The sequence below is a fragment of the Lissotriton vulgaris genome, chromosome 6, assembly GCF_964263255.1.
Source record: "Lissotriton vulgaris chromosome 6, aLisVul1.2, whole genome shotgun sequence".
NCBI classification, from domain to species: domain Eukaryota; kingdom Metazoa; phylum Chordata; class Amphibia; order Caudata; family Salamandridae; genus Lissotriton; species Lissotriton vulgaris.
This window is the reverse complement of record NC_141694.1, coordinates 905,710,010-905,733,677: the sequence shown is the minus strand read 5'-3', so window position 1 is coordinate 905,733,677 and position 23,668 is coordinate 905,710,010. Positions and strand designations below refer to the sequence as shown.

General features: G+C 45.4%; 1 protein-coding gene across 1 annotated transcript in view; it reads left to right on the top strand.

Moving 5' to 3' along the window:
* Positions 1-23,668, top strand: part of TTC27 (tetratricopeptide repeat domain 27) — a 1,875,723-nt gene that overhangs the window by 1,422,538 nt on the left and 429,517 nt on the right. Inside the window, exon 12 of the mRNA XM_086926895.1 lies at positions 6,560-6,682. Coding sequence (XP_086783021.1) covers positions 6,560-6,682 — 123 coding nt within the window. The remainder of the gene's footprint in view (positions 1-6,559; positions 6,683-23,668) is intronic.

Sequence of the window (23,668 nt, the reverse complement as noted above, 5' to 3'; positions counted from 1 at the left end):
CTTACTGCTTCTTGTAGTTTGGTATGGTTGGTCCTTGTCATTTTAGTTTCTCTGGTCCTTGGCGGCTCAGCAGACGGTGACAAATTGTACCTTTAGACAGGCAGGGGCCAAACACAGTGGGGTTTGATGGATTCTGAGCTCCAGCAGAGGGAGTCCGAAGGTTTGTTATTGCCAGAAGATAGTTCCTGGTGGGTGATGATTGTTGGTTCCGGAAGACTGTTCCGCGGCTGGCTGAGGGTGTCCCAAGGCCAGCAGACTCTCTGTGGGTGGCTTGGGAGTATGTTGGAATATTAGGGTGGGCGAGCATCTTTACCGGGTGGTACGTTGGGGGTTGGGGTCTTTAAGCATAGTGCTGAATTTGGTAGAGCCACTGAGGTACCTCATTCATTACTAAAGGCAAGCTAAGATGACGTGGGCAGTTGAAGAAATAAATCAGGTTGTCTTGTTAAGCGCATGACAGCTAAGCAGAGAATGTCCAAGGATTCCAGAACTATATCTGTTTTCACAAAGATTTATGAAGACGGAGGAAACATACTCAAAACTCTGGACCTTTTAGAGTTTTGAAATTTGAACAGTTTTTAGAAAAAGAGAGTATGTTTTCCAGGTTTACGTACGTATTATTTTAAGGTTGAATCCTGTAATCATGACGTTATAGGACTTCTCTGCTGTGCACGGCATTTTTAGTTGAAACGCGATGATCTGGCGGGAGATTTAACTCCAAATTGAAATATTTAAGGAATCTATTGTGTGTTATATCCATTATGATGTACACTAGCGAATCTAACAGAATGTCACTAAGAAATTGAATTTAGCCTTGAGAAAGCCCTGGCGCAATTCGCCACAGAGGGCGAAACACGTGTCGGCTGTTCATGTTCAATTCTGCATCAATAAAATACTATTTTTTCTAAAAATCGGATCGACCCTAAAGGGGACTGAAACATCGACTTACGCTTTTCCTACCTATATTAATTGATCGATTGTAATAAGGCAGGAAAGCGCGAACAATTGTTCCAAAGAAGTGTTCATTTGATTGTCTATCATATACTTCTTGCAACATTGTTGACATTGATTTTGTACCCTGTTTTTAATCATTTTTAGAGTATTAAATACAATTTTCCATATACACCCTGCACCTCTGCTATTTTTTCTCTGATCACTTACTGTGACTGCTTTAGAGTAAATGAATTATTGTTGTTGCATTTCTGCACTCTTGGCCTAAATTGTTGCTGGTCACTAACTAGCATCACAAGCTTTAAGCTCCAACTAACTTTAAGAAAATCCCTTGAAGGTACTCTCACCTTTCCATATTGTTTGCCCAAACCCTCAAGGGTATATTGGGTTGCTCATTTTTCTTGTTATCAAGGTAATAAAGAGACATCTGAGAGAAGGGAGAGAGACAGCTGAGGAAGACGGGTCAGATCTACAGAGTGGAAGAGTAAGGGACTGGAGTACAAGAAGCAATGTTGTGAGAGAACTCAGAGAGGGGCAGAAAAATAGGGATTCATGTGGAAGAGAGAGGACCAATGAGACAAACATGATAGAAAGATTTGCTGAGAGATGGGGGAATGGATATCGATTAGGGGTTGCAATGGATCGCAGTTGTGGCTCCTGGATTGTTCTTTGAAAACACTCGCAGTGCTTTTGCTCTCTCATCAAAATCAGTGGCAATTACACAGTGGGAGCTGCATTTGTGGCCGTTAGGTCTCCTCCCTTCCTGTTATGTGCCCATTTCTAATTATGCCAATAATGAATAATAGTCTATTACTCAATATTAGTGTAAAAAAATGGAGTCCAAGGAGCTGCAACAGGACATGTTCTAGCCGCTGAGGTAAGTTAGATAAAATGCTTTTAAATGTATGTTGTGTTCATGTGTTCAAGTGTGTGTGTGTGATAGCGTGTGTAAGTGCGAGAGTGAGTCTGTTTTTATGTGCAAGTATGTTTGTGTGTGAGTGAAGAGTGTGACGCGTGTTAGAGAGAATTAGTGTGAACGAGAATGAATATAAAAAAAATGATTGAGTGAGTGGCAGTGATGAACGTAACTGAGTGAGAATGAATGTGTCAAAGTGAGTGAGAATAAGTGAAAATGAGTGAATAAAAGTAAGAATGATTATAAGTGAGTGAGCAGGCACCACCACCACATCCACCACCACCACATAGTACTAACTAACTACTGCTCTCTAATATATATATACTCTATTTTAAAAGTCATTCGCTACTCACTCTGCTAAATAAATTATACTACTCCATATACTATCTATAACTGACTACACTACATCTATTTCTATCGAGTACTTTTCATTACTCACTGCTACTCTGTCTCTACTACTCGCTAACTCCTACATGCGCTCTACACACTATCTACTACTCACTCTATACTACTCTCCACTAATCTACTCACTAACTACTATTGCCTACAACTCACTCCTACTCTACTCTTTACAAGGGATTGGTGTCACTACAACGCATGCTTTTACATTGCATGCCTTTACAACGCGGTTTTTACCACACAGTCCATTACAACGCATAATGCTTTTAGGCGCTGGATAGTGAATTATTTAATTTACTATTCCAACTCCAGTCCCCGTGGATAGCAGGGAAGGTGTTGGATAGTAAATTAAATATATTCCCTATCCTAGAGCGCCCCCCAGCGCAATGCGTTGTAATGGTATGCGTTGTAATGGTTGCGATGTAATGGTAGTGCGTTGTAAAAAATGCATTGTAAGTGATGTTCCCCCTTTACAAGTATACTCTCTATTAATCAACAAGTCACTCTCGATTAACTATTAATCACTGCTAATACTCTCTACTACTCTCTAATGCTTACCTATTGCCATTGTAAATGACAATACCATATATTTATCGGTTTAAAAAAAAGCCAATAAATGAAAAAAATGGCATTTGCAATGCCAATAGCTCTAACTTTAACAAAGACGAGACCCTTGCATTGTAAATGCTTGTTCTTTATAGGCAGCACTGTGGATGTGGAGGGGAGGTATGTGGCAGTTACAGGCCGACTGGCAGGACATACTGCACTGCTCTTAAATGTACATGCTCACAACATTGGCTCCCCCGATTTTCTTTATGGCCTGTGGAAACTCTTGGAGAAAGCGGATCCCGACCACATCATCCTTGGGGGGGGGGGGGGGGGGGGGGGGGGGGGGGGGGACTTTAATTTATGCTTCAACCCTGTGGTGGACTTCATGTCATCGGGTCCAAGCGGCAAGCCCCGCGCAACACGTATACTGCGTAACATTTGCGATTCATTTCTTCTTACAGATGCGTGACGTCACCAGCATGCCCAACTCCCGGGCCACACCTTCTACTCTGCACCCCACAGCACCTGGCTGCGATTAGATTACTGTTCTTTTTTCTCTTTCTATCCTCCCCGGCTTGATGAGGTGAAGTTCCCTCCTGCGCGTTGTTGGATCATGCTCCAGTATGAATGGTTTTAAACACTCCACTTCTGGGCAGCAGGGCCAAAACAAGTTAGTTTCCTTGGGCAATTCTATTTTTCTGGAAAAACTTTGAAACTCCATCTCCGATTACTCGGTGGCCATGCAGGCAACCCTCTGGCAGGCCTTTAAGGCCTATATCCGCAGGGTGGTTACAGCCAAGCAAAGTGTTATACTATGTGACAAATGCCGCTCCCTGGAATGTGTGATGGGTACTCTCCAGTGCATAGACACAACTGCTTCTGAGGGTCTTGATGACGACTAAATCCACCTCTGTGCTGTGGTGATGGAGGAATTCCTTGAATTGGCCGACTGATGTAGACTTTATAGGCAAATACGCGAGGGCCCGTCACTACGGGCAGGGGTAGTGCCCGGGTCCTCACATTGGCGAGATTGCTCCAACTTCAGAGGGGGTCGGATTTTATACTAGAGCTCACACATGAGGTGCGGACCTCTATTAAAGTTAAGGTACTGGCGTAATTGCAATGTTTTTACACTCAACCCAACACCTCTAAATATGCGAGAATGGCGATGCACTGGCGGAATATCTCGCCGAGGTGCCTATGATTTGGATGTCCGCTCCACAGCTACAGTTTTGAGTGAACCAATAGCAGCAGAGGAAATCATTGCAGCAATAGACTCTATGAACGGGTCCAAGGCCCTGGGTTGTGACGGCCTTACGGGTCTATTTTACAAAATGTATAAACATCTTCATGCTTCCCACCTATTAGAGCTCTATGCTGAATCACTTGAGACCGGTAATGCTACCACCCACTCTACCCAAAGCGATCATATTCATTTTTTACTAACACCTGGAAAGGAGCCCTTTACGATGCCAATCCTATAGGCTCTTGTCCTTGTTGAATTTTGGCAAACAGATTCTTGCTAAAATTCTTGTCACTAGACTGGCCCTCTTGCTCGAAACCATTATTTGCTCTTTGCAGCCTGGCTTCATTCTTAATTGTTTCATGTTCATAAATCTGTGTACCTTGTTCTCTATTGTGAACAGAATATGGCAGAAACTTGGTCTGCCATGCGGATTCTCATCCCTGATGAAGCTTTTATACATCCACCGCATATCCGTCTCAACCGTTCTTTGACGTCTGCATTTACATCAGCGAGGGACACCAGGTAGGTGTGCCCACTCTCTCCACTCCTATTTATCATTGCTATGGACCCATTATTGCGGCATATCCAGGAGAACTCTCTTTGGAGAGGGCTAGAGTTCAGCACAGGCCAATTTCTCTGATCACTTTGCGTGGACATTTTAATCTCTCTTAGACACCCATCGGCGAATTTGCACCCTGTTGTTTGAGAGATCCAGAGATTTGGTTGCTTTTCGGGCCTGCTGTTCAACTGGAGCAAATCTGAGCTTCTGAGCTCTTCCCGTTGACAGCGGCCACACACCAGTTTCAGCGTGATCTTCTGTTGCAGTGGTGTGAAGATACTGTAAAATATCTTGGTATTCATATCCATCGTGATAGGGAGCAGCTCATTCGACTGAATTCTGGTCCAGCTGTGAGCAAATTAACCACAAATCTAGAACTGAATAAAACTGCTGCTGTCCCTAGCTGGCCAGTGGACATCATCAAAATGTTCGTCCTTCCTCGATTTCTTTATTTATTTCTTAACATTCCCATATCTTTTACCAGTGCTTTCTTTGCCACATTACAAGGTCTCTTGTTGCGATTAATATGGGTGGGTCTCAAACCATGGGTTGGGTGGTGAGCCTTGTCCTCCCTTTTGCAAAAGGCGGCTTCGGAGTGCCATATTTTCACCTATATTATCTGGTCATCCAATGTCAATACACGTATTATTGGTACCACAGTGACGCTTGCCTTCCGTACGTCCGTGTTGACCGGGATTTAGTGGGAGATGCACCCCAAGGAGGCTGCCATTGGATCCCACTGACATCTAGCCACTCTCCACCACATGTTGGGCATGGTGCAGTTTAATGTGTCTTCTGGGTAAGGGGCGTTTATACTTCCCTGCCTTGCCACTTGCAGACAACCGTTGGCTTCCCCCAATGACTGAAGCCATTGAGAAGCATACTCTGTATCGCTATGTGCTGCACACTATAGGAGTTCTAATTCTGTGAGGGCAAGCTACCCCTTGGGCGGAGGATACATGTTTCACCATTGCAACGCCACTTAACAGGTTCATTTTGTATCTTATCAAGAATGCTCTTATCAAGAATGACCTACAACACCCACTGCCGGCTGACGTCTGGTATGATTACTGTCTCCAAACCAAACTAGTTTACCCTAATCATAAACATAAACTGTTACACTTTGAGTTCCTCCAGCGTGCCATGTATGACTCACAGCCTCATGGCCAGGATTGACCCCTCCCACCCCTCTACATGGCCCAAATGTAATGCTAAGAACGTTGATTTGTTACACCTAGCGTGGACGTGCCTGCATGTCCACAGTTACTGGTCCGACATCTTTGCACGACTTTTCCAGATGCTGGAGGAATTGATGACTCTGATGCGCCTTCTAGCGTTACTGGGATATGTACATGATATCCCAAAGGGATCCCGACACTATGCCACACTATCACGTGAAGCGGGAGATTGCATTGTGCTGGGGGAACAGTCGTCGCCCCACTGCTTAAAAGCTTTATTTTCAGCAATGCAACCAGTGAACTTTATGCCCAAGATTCAGCCTCCCACATCTCGCCCACGAAATATCTGACAGTCCCTCCACAGGTACCTGCAACTCCCACCCTCCTCCGGAGCCTATGCCCCTATGTCATGTCAACCCTGCAAATGCTGTTATGATTTATCCACATTCTATACCATTTTGGTCCTTTCCTCTCTAGATCCACCATGAGCACAGTAAACCGCTTCTTCACATGGCCTGCCTGTCAGGACTGCCAACTGGGCATTATCCATAGATTTTGATTCAGACTTAATGTGTATTATGTCTCCTCACTACACCAGCAGAATAATTATGTGCCTTGCTTTTTTGTTATTGTCGCTACAACAGCAAATTGCACAATTGTCACTGAATTTGGTATTGTTTTATGTAATTGAAAACAATGAATAAAATAAAAAAATAGGTGATAACGCAATGTTCATACCCAATTTTGATTATTCTTTTTAGCGCCAACTGGCTTTTTTCCTCTTTGATCTGGGTTGCACGAACTCTGCACTGCAGATTTTTGAGAAGCTGGAAATGTGGGAAGAAACGGTGATCTGTTATGAGCGAGCAGGGCAGCACGGGAAGGTAAGGCGCACCTGGGTCCCTTATGCCACACAGTTACACAAACCATGTAACTAAAATAGTAAATTGTATTTATATAGCGCTCACTACCCTTGCCTAGGCATTGGCAGGTTTGGCCGCGAGTAGCACGCTACTCTACATCCCAGGTTAAGGGAAAGAAGGAAAGTAGCACTTAACGCCTGAACACAAGGTTAGAGGTAAGTGGATTAGTATTTTTTGGTTATTAGGTAAAAGCTAATTGAAATGTCATACATTTACTGTGCACAAATGGTAGCCCTCACCCTGCACCTCTCTCTCTCTATCCTTCTCGTTTACGTTTTTTAGGTGAAGCCTGGGCAGCGCAGGTGCTGATCTGTGAGCCATGCTCTATTGGAGTGTGCACGTGAAGCCCCGCCCACTCTCCGCCCATATTTGTCATTGGCTTGTGTCATTGTCCTTCGTAAATGCTGGCTTCTGATTCGTTATTAGACATGTTAGTCCCTCCTTAATATCTCCCATGAGGACTGTCCCTTTTACTTCGGTTGTTACACTGTACTACTTCTTTAGTCAGTAAGCACTATTTTCTTTAATGAGTTTCTCTTACTGCAGGAGAGTCTCTCATGCACAGTTGTGAGCACCGGTTTGTTTAACTCGTAGTAAACGGGGAGCTCTTCTTCCAAGGGAGACACAAGGGGGCAACTCAGCGATGCCCACTTTTGTAGAAACAGCACGGACGCTGCGCTAAATATTTTAGCAAGGCACCCGTTTGTATGATAGTGTTTTTTCTTTTTTATTTAGCATGACGCCCCCGCTTCACGGGCCACCCCTCGCATAAATCTGCACAGGCGCCAAGCTGCCCATTAAAAAAGCTTCTCAAACCTGAGCCTGCAGCTGCTTATACCAGTTCGCTGCAAGGCTGCTCTTCCTTATTATTAATAATAATAATAATGATACAAAAAAATCCCTTCTGGCAAGTTTGAAGCGGCATAAAGTTAAGTAAAGGCACCACACAACTGCAACTGGGATTGAAGCAAGAGGCCACTGTAGTGTACCACCCTGCTGCAACATCGCGGTGTGATTGCATTGTAAACACTAGTAACGGCTCCTGGTGGGAGTCCTACCGGGCGGTGATGTGGGGCAGGGGAGGGGCAGGGTGGGGGGTAGTAAACACTGGAATATGGATGAATGCAGGTAAATTGACAATTAAATCAATATTAAACGAATGGTAGACATTTCTAGGGAGCAATATTCATGCGGTGCGCACCACCTGGCTGCTGTTCATCTGCAGGTAATCCGTTCTTGTCAGACGCCCCTGGCATAAATTAGACATTGATCACCTCCTTGCCATCCTTATGAGGAGCACACCAAGTCTGTCAGAGGATCCAGACACTGCATAGAACACACTGTCGGATTGGCTACTCCGACCGCTGGATGCACTTATTCCTGCAAAATGGTCTAAATGTCTTAACACTAAATCCAGTCCCTGGTATAATGACAGACTTGCCACCATGCATAAAGCGTGTAAGAGGCTGGAGCGGGCTTGGAGGCAGGACTATGATCCGTTCCGGAAGGGTTCCTATCGGTAAACATCCTTTACAACGCAACTTTTACCACGCAGTGCCTTTACGACGCAACTTTTACAACGCAAACCATTACAACGCATTGCGCTGGGGGGCGCTCTAGGATAGGGAATAGGTTTAATTTACTATCCAACACCTTCCCTACTATCCAAGGGGACTGGAGTTGGAATAGTAAATTAAACTATTCACTATCCAGCGCCCCAAAGCACTATGCGTTGTAAAGGCATGCGTTGTAAAAACCGCGTTGTAAAGGCATGCGTGGTAAAAGCATGCGTTGTAACGTCATACATCCGTTCCTATCAGGCAGCTATTAAAAAATACCATATGACTATTCAGTCCGAACAGGCAGCCTACTTTTCTGACCAGATTAGGACTAGCAGGAACCCCACCAAGAGTTTTTTTTCTATACTCAAAGATCTGAAATCAGCAGGTGTATCTGCAACAACCGCGATCACGTCAGACGAGCACTGTGAGGCTCCCGCCACCTTTTTCGACAACAAGGTGGAAAACATCTATTAAACCTTCCCTCCAGTCGTGACGCGTCCTGTCCCTTTGTGACGATCTCTATCTACTCACACGTTGGCCACTTTCTCATTGATCACCCAAGGCGAGCTGCGTGCTCTGTGCGGCAAAGTGAAATTGGGCTCTCCTGCTGACCCTATGAAGCCCGAACAATTGATAAAATTGCTACCAGTGCATCTTACACCATTGGGTCAGGTGATCAATATGTCTCTGTCCACTGATATCGTTCTCAGGTCCTGGAAGCAAGCTAGGGTCATTCCTCTGCTAAAAAGCCTACCCTCGATGCAGCCAAATCTGAGAACTTTCGTCCCATCTCTCTCTTGCTTTGGGCCTCTAAGATCTCCGAGGCCCACATAAATTCCATCCTGACAGGCTTTTTAGAGGAGAATAACATACTGGACCCTTCTCAGAATGGCTTCCGGCCTGGTCAGAGCACGGAGTCTACTCTCTTAGCTGTGACAGAACATCTGAGGGCAGCACTGGATGTGGGGAAAACTTCGGCACTGATCCTTCTTGACCTCAGTGCCATGTTTGATACAGTTTCCCACCCGATCCTGCTGCAAAGGTTGTAAGAGGTCGAAATCGTGGGCCTGGCACTGGATTGGTTTACCTCCTTTCTTTCAGATTGGACCTTCCAGGTAATGCCCCCCCCCCCCCCTTCACCTCTACGGTCCATTCCATCAAACGAGGTGTGCCACAGGGCTCAGCTCTTAGCCCCACTCTTTTCAATCTTTATGTGCAACCACTGGCAGCAGTGGCCTGAAGCAGAAGGCTTAGAGTTGTGTCTTATGCAGATAAAACACAGCTTGTTGTGGCACTCTCCGACTACTCTTTGCAGGATTCCCAAAAGTTTCAAAGCGGCTTCGCCGTCGTCGCTGTGTGGATGACTGCTAACTGTCTCAATGCCAGCAAATCTGAGGTCTTGCTGGTAGGAAAAAATCCTGAGCTGTGGAGTGAGCAATGGTGACCTGCTGCTCTTGGTTGTGTGCCGGCCCCTAAACAGGTGGTGAAAAACCTTGGAATCTGGGTAGATCCGGCCCTAAATTTTCAAGTCCAAACCAAGAAAGTGTCAGGGATGTGCTTTGGCATACTGCAGGGTCTCAAACCGCTGTTAGGCTTTTTTGATCCGCCCACTGGACAGGTTATTGTCCAAGCCTCTGTTCTATCGAGACTGGACTATGCCAGCTTGCCCTACCTAGGAACCAACAAATCTGAGACTCTGAGATTGCAGAGGGTCCAGAATGCTGCGGCCAGATCTCTTCTCAGCCTACCTAGAACTTGTTCCACCACTAATGCTATCCCTCGGCTACACTGGTTGCCCGTGGCTAGACGTAAGGAGGGAGTGGGCTGGTGGGCGTTCCTTCCGTTTTCTGACATGCAAACTCTGGAATTCACTCCCTCTTTCCATCCGCAGCGTTAACAACTACCTTGCTTTTCGTAAGGCCATCAAGACCCACCTTTTACCTCCGCCGTAGATCCTCCATTTTTTGCAGCCTTTCTTTTCTGTTGCTTAGCGCCGGGACGCCCCTTTGCTGGGGCAGCTGTGCGCTCTATAAAACGTTATAACATAATATGACAAGATGTCATATGTACCTGCTGACACGCCTCAATCCGCAGCTATACTCAAGCCATGCCTGGACACCGTAGGCTTTGTTTCATTGATGCACAACTCAAAAGCTTTTAAAAATAACGCTGCCATACTTGGGGCAGATACCCATGTGCGGTCTGGAGAAGGCTATGGTTGAGTTAAGAAAAAAAAATTAAATCAAAATTAGGCCTTATCCAAAAATGAATTCCTGAGGTGCAGGGAAAAAGTCACAGTTCAACAGGACTAGAGATAAAGGTATTGCACAGTTCTTGATTTGTACTAAGTGAATAAGTGCCAGGATTTATGTGATTGTTCAGGAGGCCACTGCAGCTTGCACTTCCAACCGGACCTGCCATCACTGCCAATTGCAATATAAACACTACATAATAAGCATCACACTCCTACAGATGTCACTTTGGAAAATTTCAGGCCACCCAAAGCTTTCAGCATGACCTAGCTGGGCTAGAATCATTCTTTTCAGTTCTATATTTAAATCTCAAACTGAAGTTGTCTGGTAAAAAAGGGTATACACCTGTTACAACGCAACTTTTACAACTACCTACCATTACAACGCAACTTTTACAACGCATACCATTACAACGCATTGCGCTGGGGGGCGCTCTAGGATAGGGAATAAGTTTAATTTACTATCCAACACCTTCCCTAGTGTCCACGGGGACTGGAGTTGGAATAGTAAATTATACTTACCACTATCCAGCACCTCTAAGCGCTATGCGTTGTAATGGTATGCGTTGTAATGGTCGCGTTGTAATGGTAGGTAGTTGTAATGGTATGCGTTGTAACGTCATACATCCGTAAAAAAGATATAGACAGCACCACTATGTGGTGGACTATCATAAATAAGCGCCCATGTTCAGAATTAAATGCCGGTGCCAAACACCAGCAAACCCTGGCACAAATTAAGCACTAGCCTGCATGAAATGATTTATCTGTGACATCATTAATCTGCATGTTGTCAACGGAGACGGTTAGGAGCCTGATAACCAAATGAAATTGTACCCTCACATTGTTACACAATGAATCTACAAATAAAACTCATAATACAGTTTGTCTCATCTCATGTGTTCATTCATCATTTGTGTTTTTTGTACTCTTGCTTGAGTTCCTAGGCATTTGTTTTTAACTGTAGGCTCTTCTTATGTTGATTGAATCTCTATTAGTTACTTATCCAACTCCCTCATAAATAGTTTTCCAATTTTTCCTTGGACATAGAGCAAATCTTTCCACCACCAGCTTAAATGTTGCTGGCCTGTCTTGCATATTCTTTTACGTATGTTTTCCTGTATCATCTTTTCTTAATTACCTAAAAACGAACATCTTGTTTATAGGTCGAGCCCGGGCTGCGCATGGACTGTTTTGCGAGGCATGCTGTATTAGAGTATGCACTTGGAGCTCCGCCTACTCTCTGCCATATATTTCTTTGGTTTGTGTGTTTGTCTTTGTCCTTTGTAAATGCTGGCTTCTGATTCAGTAATCGGATTGTTAGTCCCTCCTTAGTACAGCCTTGTCTTCATTTGTAACCTTCCATGAGGACTGGACCTTTTACTTTTGTTGTTTCAGCGTCTGTGTTATTTAGTCTGTAAGCACTATTTATTTTGTCAATTTTGTCTTACTGTAGGCACTACGTGCTTTGTAGCACCATTCAGCGCCCCATGCACGCTTTTACTTTACAAGCAGCCGGGACAATGGCGGACGCTTCTTTGGAATGCCATTGGTCTCACATTTAAGAGAGGGACAAAAGCTTAAACTCTCGCAAATGTTACACCTTTTACTTTGCAAATATTTTTTTTGTGGGTTGCTTCCAAATGCCTCATGCTGCGCTTGCAGTTAATAGAGGCCACCCCCTTTTCTTTAGACGCGGCTCCTCTAAAGAAAGGGGCGTGGCCTCTTTCAGGCTGTCCTGCCTCCCAGCCTGCCCACTACCCCCTGCACTCCTCCCGCTCCCAAGGCGCAGCACGTACCATCCATTAAGCCGTGGTGGATCGGCCCCCTAGAACTTACCTTTTACCTGTCCTTCGACCGGTCAAGGCCATTTCAGACCTGGCTCCAGTGCCTTGAGGCTTCCTCCTCACTCCTATCTCTCACTTTCTTGCTCTTTCTTTTGCTTCCTGGCTTATCTTGTGTTTTTGTGCCCTTCTCATCACTGCTTTTTCTTGTTCCATAATCACTGCTGTGACCTTGTTTTCTGTTTAGTTTGCCTTGCTTGTGCCTTTTTTGACTTTATCTCGTTTTTTGCTTTCCTTGCTTTCTCAATCTTTTTTCTTTGCCTTTCAGCCCCATTTTTGGACTGTCTTAATTGCTTCCTTCCTCTACACCCCCTCCCTCCCTGCCCAACATGCCTTACCTGCTCCTCTCACTTTTTTTCTGCTCTCTCCCCTTTCACCACACTCTGCACTCCAGCCCCCTCAGAGAACCTATTTAAAGGTGGTAGCAACGTGGACGACCAGTGGAAGCACTGCTGACATGCCAAAGGCGTTTCAAAGGCATGCTTATCTGTGCCTGTCCAAGCCTGGAGCGCACCCAGCAACAAAAACACCTAAACCTAGTTGTTACATCATTCAACAACATCACAGTCAACACCTTGCCACCTGTTTGTTTGTGGGCATTAGCAGTGTGCAAAGCGCCTTTTTGACTCTGTCTGGTGCTGCATTATCTACATTTGCCTGACCCAAAGATGGCGGCGATGTCTCGTCAAATGGTGGCGGACTTCATCCCTTCTTAACCGATGTCCTGGGGATACCAGAGATTCTCACGCCGGGGGGGGCGCTTTTAATGCAATATTTAGCGCGTCCTTCCCTCCATGCCCTGCAAAGCTTGCATGCGCCTACTGATGGCCTACTGATGGCGGCGGCCCGATCGGATCGGTGAAGAAGGCATCTGCTGAGGGCTGTGGACAAACTCCAGGTTTGAAGCTGCGGGGGCGGTGGGGACAAGTGTTGGTGGGGCTTCATCGGCTTCCCCTATCCCCCCCCCCACCCCCCCCCCCCCCCCCCCATCCCTTGACTCTTTCTGATCCCTCCGTCCGCTTCTGCTGTGTACTGGGGCCGCTGTGACGTGGTGTCGAGCAGCGAGTCCTGCAGAGGAGGTCTAGCGGACACACCTGCCTGTGTAACGAGGTTGGTACCGGTGGTGGTGTCCCAGGTGGAACAGTGACAGAGGAGCGGCAGAGGAGGCTCGGCCACACCCCTGTGAATGCTGCTGCCCAGGGGAATGGCCGACCCCATTGGGGGAAAGATCAGCGGGGGCCAAGAGCATAAGAGGCGGGAAAGCGTATCTCGAGCCAAAGAGCGACCAGTGATCGGCGGAGAACTCAGTCGCTCCAGAGCAGGTGCTGCCGAGGAGATGGGTCCCTGATCAGTGAAGTTTAAGGAGGCCGGCAAAGAGGGGAAGGACCGGCGATCACTGTGAAAACATCAAGACGGGCACTGTGAGCTGTTGAGGGGAGCGGAGAGTGCAACAGCCGTACAACAGGGACCTTAGTTCGAGGGATTAGCTCTGGCACCCCCCCACCCCCTCACCCTGCAAAAAGACTTAGCCAATGGGTTGTGAACCAGCGATAGAGAAGGTGCATGGCAGGACATGGAACCTGGCAGTGTGGCACAAAGCATGTTAAGGGACCAACACGAATACAGTGGCCAAGCCGAAAAAACAGTGGTATGCAGTGAGTTTTCAGAGCCTACAGGGACAAGAGAGACAACAAAGCTGCGATGTAGTCACCCCACACAGTGATTGCTCCTGAAATACTGCCTGTACCTGCCTAAAATGATGGCCGCAACAAACCCTCCTGCTTCTCTCCTGACCGTATCTCCCTCCTCCCCCCACCCCCTACCCCTCTCCGCTCTACTCTTCTCCACTTTCCTGCTACTGACCTTTGCCCTCACCTGTCCTGGCCCTTAGTCCCCACCCTGTTTATCTGTGAATTTTCCCTCGTCAATTGAGATCTAGCTATTTTGTCTGATACCTGGTTTAGCTATAGGGGAGACAGGTCGGGGATTCCCTCCTTGGACGTCACCTACCCAGTTGGTCTTTAGACAGACTTCCTTTCGTCTCTCCTGTCGTCTCTTCCCGTATCCTCCCTCTATTTATGTCTCTCCTTCTCTCCTCTCTCAATGTATTGAGACTGAACTATTTTGTCTGATGCCCGTTGGAGCTACCTTGTTTAGCTATAGGGGAGATGGGCCGTGGATTCCCTCCTTTATCGTCACCTACCCAGTCGGTCTTTAGACAGACTTCCTTTAGTCTCTCCTTGTTGTCTCTTCCCTTATCCTCCCTTTCTCACCTCCCCTGCCCCCTCCAACTTTGCAATAAGTATCCCAGTATTGGACAAAGACAACACCACAGAACAAGATCATTGTGACGGGGAGGACTCGGGTCCGCCAGGCTTACCTGTCTCACCTCTCTTTGACCAGCATACAGGAGCCTGGAGACACACAGAAGAACCGGACGACACGGCTCCGGAAGATGTTGGAGAGTCCTGCTTCTTTAACTGGGCGGAGTTGGACAGAGACAACGTCACAAGACACGCCCCCTCGGCTCAGGTAAAGGCCGCCCAGGAACCCTCACAGGTGTGTTTTACACACGGAGGTGACGGAGGAGAGAGCGACGGCTGGCGAGGAGAAGAGGAAGACGAGCGGAGTTTGAGAGTGGAGGAGGAGCGGCGGGAGCTGAGGAGAGAAGGAGAAGGAGGAGTGGAACAAAGTCGGGAGACAGAGGAACATCGGAGGCAGGAGGCAGAGACGAGATCGCTGGAGAGAGGACGGCGGGGAACCGAAGTGACGGTCAGAGACGAGGCGAGAGAAAGGAGCACGGAGAGCGGAAAGCTGAAGGGAGCAGAAACCGACAAGCCAGGAGGCCAACAGGAAGGCTCTTCGCCCAGCCACACTTCATCGAGGGAAGTGTGGCTACCAGAGGTACGATCACGGCTTTCGGGCTGGGCGGGCTTTAAGTGGGTTAAACCCTCAAAGTAATTCAACACTCCACACCATGCACTACCCCTCCCTCACTACCCAGCACCGTAGACCATAGACGGAGAATTGTGCACGTGTGATCCCTCACTCCCTTCCCTGTGCTATTGGTCTGACCAGTACTCTAAAACGCAGTTCTCTTTCTTCCCTGCACGGCGGAGTCGTCGAGACACCGTGGAGGAAAAGGCTAGGACCACCAGTCCCAGAATACACCGGGACGAGCGTAGAACAGCGGCGGAGAAACGCCATCAAAGACTCTCTGAAGAAGCGGAGGCAGCACTACCCTACTATCGGAAGACCATACACCGTAAACGAACATTTAAGTTAATAAAACCTGCGTTACCAAGAACACCGGTGTCTGGCAATCTCTTCGAGGGGACTGTAGCCCCACCCCCACCCACGCTCAACGTTCAGGTCAGCCCGAGGTGCTACAATCATCATACAGAAAACAACGACAATCAAGAAGTCCAACTACTTCCAGGCTTTTTCAGACCATTGGCCCACCACACCTTCAAAAAAGGTTCAACCCCCATCCTCAACTCTTTATTCAACACTGTCACTTTCCCAGAAACCTGGAAGCACTCAGCCCTCAGTGCCCTCCTGGAGAAGCCCTCAACCAGATCAACCAAGCTAGCAAACTACTTTTCTCTCTCGTTTCTCGCCTCTCCTTGTATTGCCAATTTTTCGATGTGTAGCGTAATTGTTGATCTTTTTCTGTTACATTGTTGATTCTCATGTAAAGCGCTCTGATACCTTCGGGTCTAGCCAGAGCTATATAAAACTCTTTAAATAAATAAATAAAATAAATAACCAGAGCACACAGACCACCTAGCCAGAGAGACATCAACAACTTTAACATCTGAATCCCTGCCTGCTCTGATATTCTGTGCCCCTTGGAAAGGAAGCCATGTAGAAAGAACTTGAACATAGGACAGTTGGTGCACAGAGGAACTCAGAATGACGAAATGTCACTGCTAACATATAGAACGGAGAAGAAGGGCAAGCCAGGAAAAACAATACACCCAAAAGTGCAACTACCAATAAATCCGTTAAACCAAGAGAAAGGCTCAAGCATATCATATCAACAACAGCTTGAAAGCAGCAAGGACTTCACCCCTCCAGAAGCAACCTCCAGCAATGGCACACCATCCCAAGAACTGTGTAACAACATGTCAGACTTTTCCAGCAACAAAATCACAGCTATCAACTGCATCTTTGACCCACAACTGGACCACATCAACTTTGCAATAAGTATCCCGGTATTGGACAAAGACAACACCACAGAGCAAGATCATCATACAGAAAACAACGACAATCAAGAAGTCCAACTACTCCCAGGCTTTGTCAGACCACTGGCCCACCACACCTTCAAAAAAGGTTCAACCCCCATCCTCTTTATTCAACACTTTCACTTTCCCAGAAACCTGGAAGCACCCAGCCTTCAGTGACCTCCTGGAGAAGCCCTCAACCAGATCAACCAAGCTTGCAAACTGCTAACTGATCTCCTTCCTATAATACCCAACCAAGGTCTTAGAAAAAAACATCAACAGACTCCTCACCGACCACCTCACCAACTACCAGCTCCTTGATGCCATGCTATTGGTATTCTGACCAAATCACAGCGCAGAAATCACCCTCGTCGCAACTATAGATGATATCCGGAGGATCCTTGACAGAGGGCAATCCAAAGTCCTCATCCTACCTTACACAGCCTTCTACACAGTCTCCCATCCCCTACTGATCAGACGACTCGGCGAGACAGGCATCAAGGACCCACAATAGTAGTTCAGCAACTTTATCACAGGGAAAACGCAAACTATCAATATGCCACCATACTCCTCGAAAGCACAGTAACTCATTTAGAAAGTTCCGGAGGGTTCCTCACTCAGCCCGACCCTCTTCAATATCTACATGACTCTGTTGATAGATGTCATTCACTCACACATCAACATACTCACCTATACGAATTACACACAATTGATATTGCCCTGCTCAGACAAAACACCCAACACCAGTATCAACCAGTGCGTGCATGACTGAAGTGGCCACCTGGATGAAGTACAACTATCTCAAACTGAACACGGACAAGATACCTCACAGTGGGACTCCACCTGGTTGCCTACAGATCTCTGACCTATAGCCTCATCCAGCATTTAAGCAAGAAAGCTCAGAATTATAATTGATCACAAGTTGAACATGTCTGCATAAGTCAGTACAGTTGCCACAACCTACTTCTACACCATGAGAATGCTGAAAAAGATATTCAAGTAGCTATGCAGAAACACCAGGAAAACGGTCCCCCGTCCTTTCATCACCAGCAGATTGGACTATGGGAACACCAGTTATGGGGGAATAGCCAACCAGCTTAAATAAAACTTCAGAACGTTCAGAATGCAGGAGCTGGATTGATTCTCAACCTCGCACACTGGTCGCACATACCACCACACCTCCACTGGCTCCCATTCCATAAGCACGTATAATTCAACTTCTTCACCCACACATACAAAGTCTTACAAAGCACAGGCCCAGCCTACCTGAACAGCTGTGCAAGTTCCACCAACCTTACAGGCACCTATCCCCAGCAGGACGCTCGCTAGCACATGTCCCACACATGCGCATTCTTGTTCATCACTCTTAAAGCATGGAACAACCTCACACTCCACATTAGAGTTCCCACCTCCCTTCTTGAATTCCGCAAGAAGCTGAAGACCTGTCTATTTGAGTAAATCCTCACACACGCCAAAGCGCCAGGGTACCCTCTCGAGTGATGGTATACTATAAAAATGCACATACGTAAAATTGTTGTGAAAGGGGTGGATTAATTGAAGTGTATTGGTAAAGGGAAGAAGTGAGTTATTATTGAGAGTGGTGGACATGTGCACCTGTTTAATTGGATGAATTGGGGGGGGGGGGGATGAGGGGAGAGCCTGGAAAGATTTTTTGGGAGTCCATTATAGTTAGCGAGGTTTGCGATGAGTCAAAGTGGAGATATGGGCAGTCGCAAGTAGGTAGTTATAGTTAGGACCTAGTTTCCATAGACAAAGCGGGTTTTTTTTGCCAATAACTTTGGCGCCGTTTGACGAATCTTTAAGAAATTCTCAAAACTAGTATGCAATGCACTTCAGCTGTTGTGTAGGAAGTTTCGGGGTGATTAGTCAAGCGTGCCCGAGGAATAAAAAGGGTTTAGCCCAAAATGTGTTTTCCACATGCAATTTCCCATTGGGATTTTAGCACAACTAAAACCCAAAACCCTGAACAGAATTACACCAAATTTGGCAGAAAGGTAGATCTTGGCCCAGAAAGTGACCTTCTGTAATTTGGTGTAAATTTGTTAAGTAGTTTTGGAGTTATTAAAGAAAAAAGATTTATAGGGATCTGAGGACGCGAATCCTCCGCAGATTTGATTGATCTCATGGTGAGAACTGATTGGCTGTTGACACTTCAACCAGAAAGGGTTGGCAGCCATCTTGGGACTTGGGCTTGTCCACATCTCAAGAAAAAAGGAAACAAACAAAAAAACATAAGAGGGCAGGGTAGGAATAGGCTAGACGTGATGGGGCTCAAAAACTTTTTTTTCAATTTTGCTGCAATATCATGATAAATCCACGAATTTGCAGCAAAAAAAAAAGTATGGTCTCCCATGCTTGTTTTCTGTATGCCCTCCGGGTGGACCAGGTTCCAGGGGTTTGATTTTGTTTTGTAATGGGTGGGGGGGGAATAGGCCCTGCTCCCCAGGCTGATATCGCCCAGGAACAGCCACCTACCTGGGGCTGGCCGAATCAGTTAAGGGGGGCTGTATTTGGCCCCAGGGACCACCACCTCCTTTGAGCCAGGCTGTTGCGCAAAATGGGTAGGGTGGGCCATGCGATTTCCCCCCAACTCATTTTTGAGGCCAGGGACCACCACCTCCTCACATCCAGGTGAATTGGAAAAGGGGGAAGAAGTCATGTGTCCACCCTCCAAAGGCTGATCCTGGCCTCGGGGCTGCAATCACCACTGGGGTGCGACTGTGCAGTGTAAAGGGAGAAGGGCCACGTGGCCCCTCTCCTAGAGCTATTAATGGCCCTGAGGCCCCATCCCCCAGTTCCAGGCTCAGCTATGCACTGGGAAGCCCACTCCCGGGACATAGTGGTTTCCTTGCCCTCCCTAAGTGTGGGCAGGGAAACCTCTGTTTGCTGCGCTTAGTGGGAGCAATTTAAAGGTCCTGCCAAGCTAGAGCAAACAGTAAGTCCTCTCCCAGTGGGCTGGAGTAGGAAAAATGCTCTCGCTCACTGGGAGTGGACTTTGCCCTGCGGGCAGGAAAATAGATGGAAATATTGCTCCCAATGCAGGGTGCAGCATTTTCTGCTACTCCATTTGTGTGGTAGCAATGCTGGCTTCTGATGGACAGGGAGTCTGCTTGGGCCACAGGGGCATTGGAGCTCCCCCTCAGCCCCCAACAAGAACAGAGCATTCACCCTTAGTTGGCCCAGGGAAGTGGGGGCATGCAGCCCCCTATTCCTCCATAGCAGGTGCTTCAGTTGAAGCTCCACTCATGTAAAGGACAAATGATCCTAACTTCTTGTGCTTGGCGAAGGCAAAGTAAGTGTGTTTTCCCAGCAGTTCCAGCTTGAAAAACGATCTGAAATTCTTGATGCAGGTGAATGGTTAGTTGATCTATCAGAGCACAATCTGTAGTGGCTCTGACGAGCGGGTTCTTTCTTGTCATCTACTGGTGAGAGCAGAGTCCATGGTTCTCCCTTTAAATTACTGCAAGCTCGTCCCATTTGGCCTTGCACTGTTCGCCTTAGTAGTATGCTTCCCGCCTTTTGCCAAGTTGATGGACAGTTTACCAATAGGCACCCATCACGTTTCCCGTTGAACGTGAAGACATCTCCACCAAACAAAGAAGCACCAACTTCATATAGATAAAAGGAAGTACCCTTGTTCGATATAGAGTCACCTATTTGTAGTCTCGTCATCTACATGTTGTCAAAGATTTCTGGAAGAAGACACTCTAGGAACAATCACATTGCCAAAATGAAACACATACAAGGTCACTGGTCCAATTTACAGCTGTAGTGTATATGCAAGAGACATTTCCCCAACGAGGTAGCTCTTACTAATTAACCAGCAAAAAGTACTCCAGTTAGGTAGAATTTTTGTGCAAAAACTGTGAACTCTTGTTGGATAAATGAGCAGGTGAGGTTCTGTTCTGACCCTGATGCTTATTTCACACAAATTAAACCTCAACGGGAAGCACTTGCAAATATAAGCATAGCATGTGCCTTCGGCCGTTCGCAACTTGGAGTTGGCTGCATGCAGGGAGGTTGGTTGCTGGGCAGGCCCTGTGGCCAGACGCCCTCCACACACAGTGGAGGTTGGATTAACGTATAGTAAAATATTGCTTTACGCTAAAAAAAAGCCACAGAAACTCGTTGAAAGAAAAAAGTTATAGGGACGTTATAGCGTTACGGTTACAGAGAAGTTTTAGTTATGAAATGGAATTTAAAAAACCTTAGAAATTCACAAAAAAAACAAAGGTTACAAGGACATTATAGTTAGGCTAAGATTTTACACACACACAAAACCATAGCAATTCAACAGTTACACTTATCTCAAGAAACTATAACTCCTTCCTTAAGGTAACTATAACTTGCGCCCTAGCAGTGCACTGCTAATTACGGTTCTGTGACATTACCACGTGTTTCTTTATGACGCACCTTTTTACCACATAGATTTTAGAATGCATTCACTCACACGTGAAATGCCTTTACCACGCAATCCACCAACACACATACTTGTACCACGATTAGTTAACAGAAATTCCAGTCACAAACTTAATGTGTTATTGTAAACAAAATACATATATATACTTGAAAAAAATACAGGTTTACTACTGTTTTTTAATTTGATATATTTTTGGGGAGACCCCCCCTGTTTGAATTACCCTTAAAAATATATTAACTACTTACCACATTTTCCTCAGTACAAACATATATGCATTGTAAAGACTTGCATGGTATAAGTAATATCGTTGTAAAAAGGCGTTGTAATTGCCTTTCTTGGTAAAAACTTTGTGAAGGCTGTTCCCCCTAATTACTCTACCTGTTACAACAATCATGATATCTTCTATAAAAATAACAATATATCCTTTGGTTGGCAAATACTGAGAGAACTCTTACTCATTCACTCACCTAAATCACGAACATTCAATCATGGGGGATACAGCACCAATTGAAAAAGCGATGTGCCAGTATATAAGAAAAGTATTAGAAATGTAATGTATCAATTTATTGAAAGCATATGAAACAATTGTAGCAAATAAAAAAAAAATCATACATAGTATATTTATGTTCAAAATCAAAAAGCATCAAACTATAAATAATAAAATTAACAGACTCAATAACAGTTTGGGCTGGACTGTTGCCATGAGGCACAGGGTCAAGGCTGATTTGCATATGGCCAGGTTTAAACTGGGATTGCATAGTGAGTAAAAGATTGATGGATTTAACCCAGATCTCTTGACGGGAATGAATGTTTTGATTTGTTCAGCATTCCGTCCATCAATTGTGTGTCTTTTGCTTTCTTGCCCTAAGTGCGCCGGCTATGCCCAGATGTGGGTCCCGGGCTCACTGTACCACTGGAATCAAGCTATCCTGGCTTTTGAGAGCTGAAAGCCCGAACCCGGTCCTAGGATGCTTGTTTCCGGTAAAGAGAGGACCTGGCTTGGCAGTTCGGCTGGACTGTTCCCATGAGGCACAGGATCAAGGCTGATTTGCATATGGCCAGGTCTGTACTTGGGCGGGATGGTGAGCAAAAGAATCATGGATTTAACCCAGATCTCTTGACTGGGAGTGACTGTTTTGATTTGTTTTGCCTTCCGTCATAAAGGGACCATATCCGTATGAGGTAACTTTGGGGCTGGGCCCTGATGTACGAAAGACAATCAATATCTAGTATGGCAGCCCACTGTGCGGATTATGGTTCTATTGCGTTGACATGTTTCGATGGTATTACCTTGATGTAAACCATCTTTATCAAGACTAAAGATATTATTCTCTAATGATATCTTAAAAAGTAGCTTGACCAAAGTGGGAATATAAAATGCTTCTCCCAACACCAGAATAAAAAAATAAAAAAACCTTGTATAAGGATCAATACGAAATGCAGATTTGAATAACAGCTAGCCTCACTGTCGCTTGAAATCTCCCACAATATTAGGGGATAACCTCCAATGTTAGTATATTGGTCCTACTTAGGCCTGAATGATATATCACAGGGTTCCTATATGCCCTTCATCTAATAGGGTCTTAAATCCTTTAGTATGGCAGTGCCACTCCACATCAGTCCGCTGTTGTTTCTCAATAAACATCTTCTTCTATGACATCATTGATAATATTACTGCAACATTTGCGATAAAATTATTGATGAGAAAACCATGCATGGCGAGGGTGCGAGTTATAATTACCTTCGGGCACAAGTTGTAGGTTCTGAGATAAGTATAACTATAACTTCTGATTTACAATGGTTATGTGTGTTTAAAATCTGAACCTAACTATAGCGTCCCTGTAACTTTATTTTTTTGTGAAATAAAAAAATATATACATATACACACACACACATCTATATATCTAACAATATGTATACACATATTCACACACAAACACATTATATTTATGTACTTTCATATACATGGCACAAATGCCACTATATTCTCACCTATATGTTTAGAGACAGTATTATCCACATGCTCAGGCATTCACGTGTGTGCAGAAGTAAACATAAGCTGTTTTTTATATAGCTAAATAAATTGTTAAACACTTAGCTAGGCCCTCACTATTAACATATTTTTAAACTGAGATGTAGTATTGTATTATCACAGAAAAAAATAACCTCCAGGTATACAGTGATTAAAGTATTTTAACTTTATAATGCGACATGTTAAGCTGAAACTTATAATTACTGTATTTATTTTACTTAATTCTTTATAACAGAAATATTAAATATAGACAAATCCGCATATCTAAGATATGAACATAATTATGAGAATACATATATACATAATATCTAAAATATATTGTTATACCGTACAAGTACATTCCCTTTGTTGATATTTACAAAGTCAGACATATGAATTATCATGGAAAGGAGAATACACCTATATATATAGACAACTCATCTGCACATGTTATCAATATACAATTATGTACTTATATCTTGAATGAATATCTCCATAGAGGTGTCAACCCATATTGTAAGAAAGTGCCCTTTTTGTCTGTTTATCTCGGTCACTCACAGTAGCACAAACAGTGCTTCAGGTCCTGGTGACCCCTTTAGCACCCATGCCCTAGGT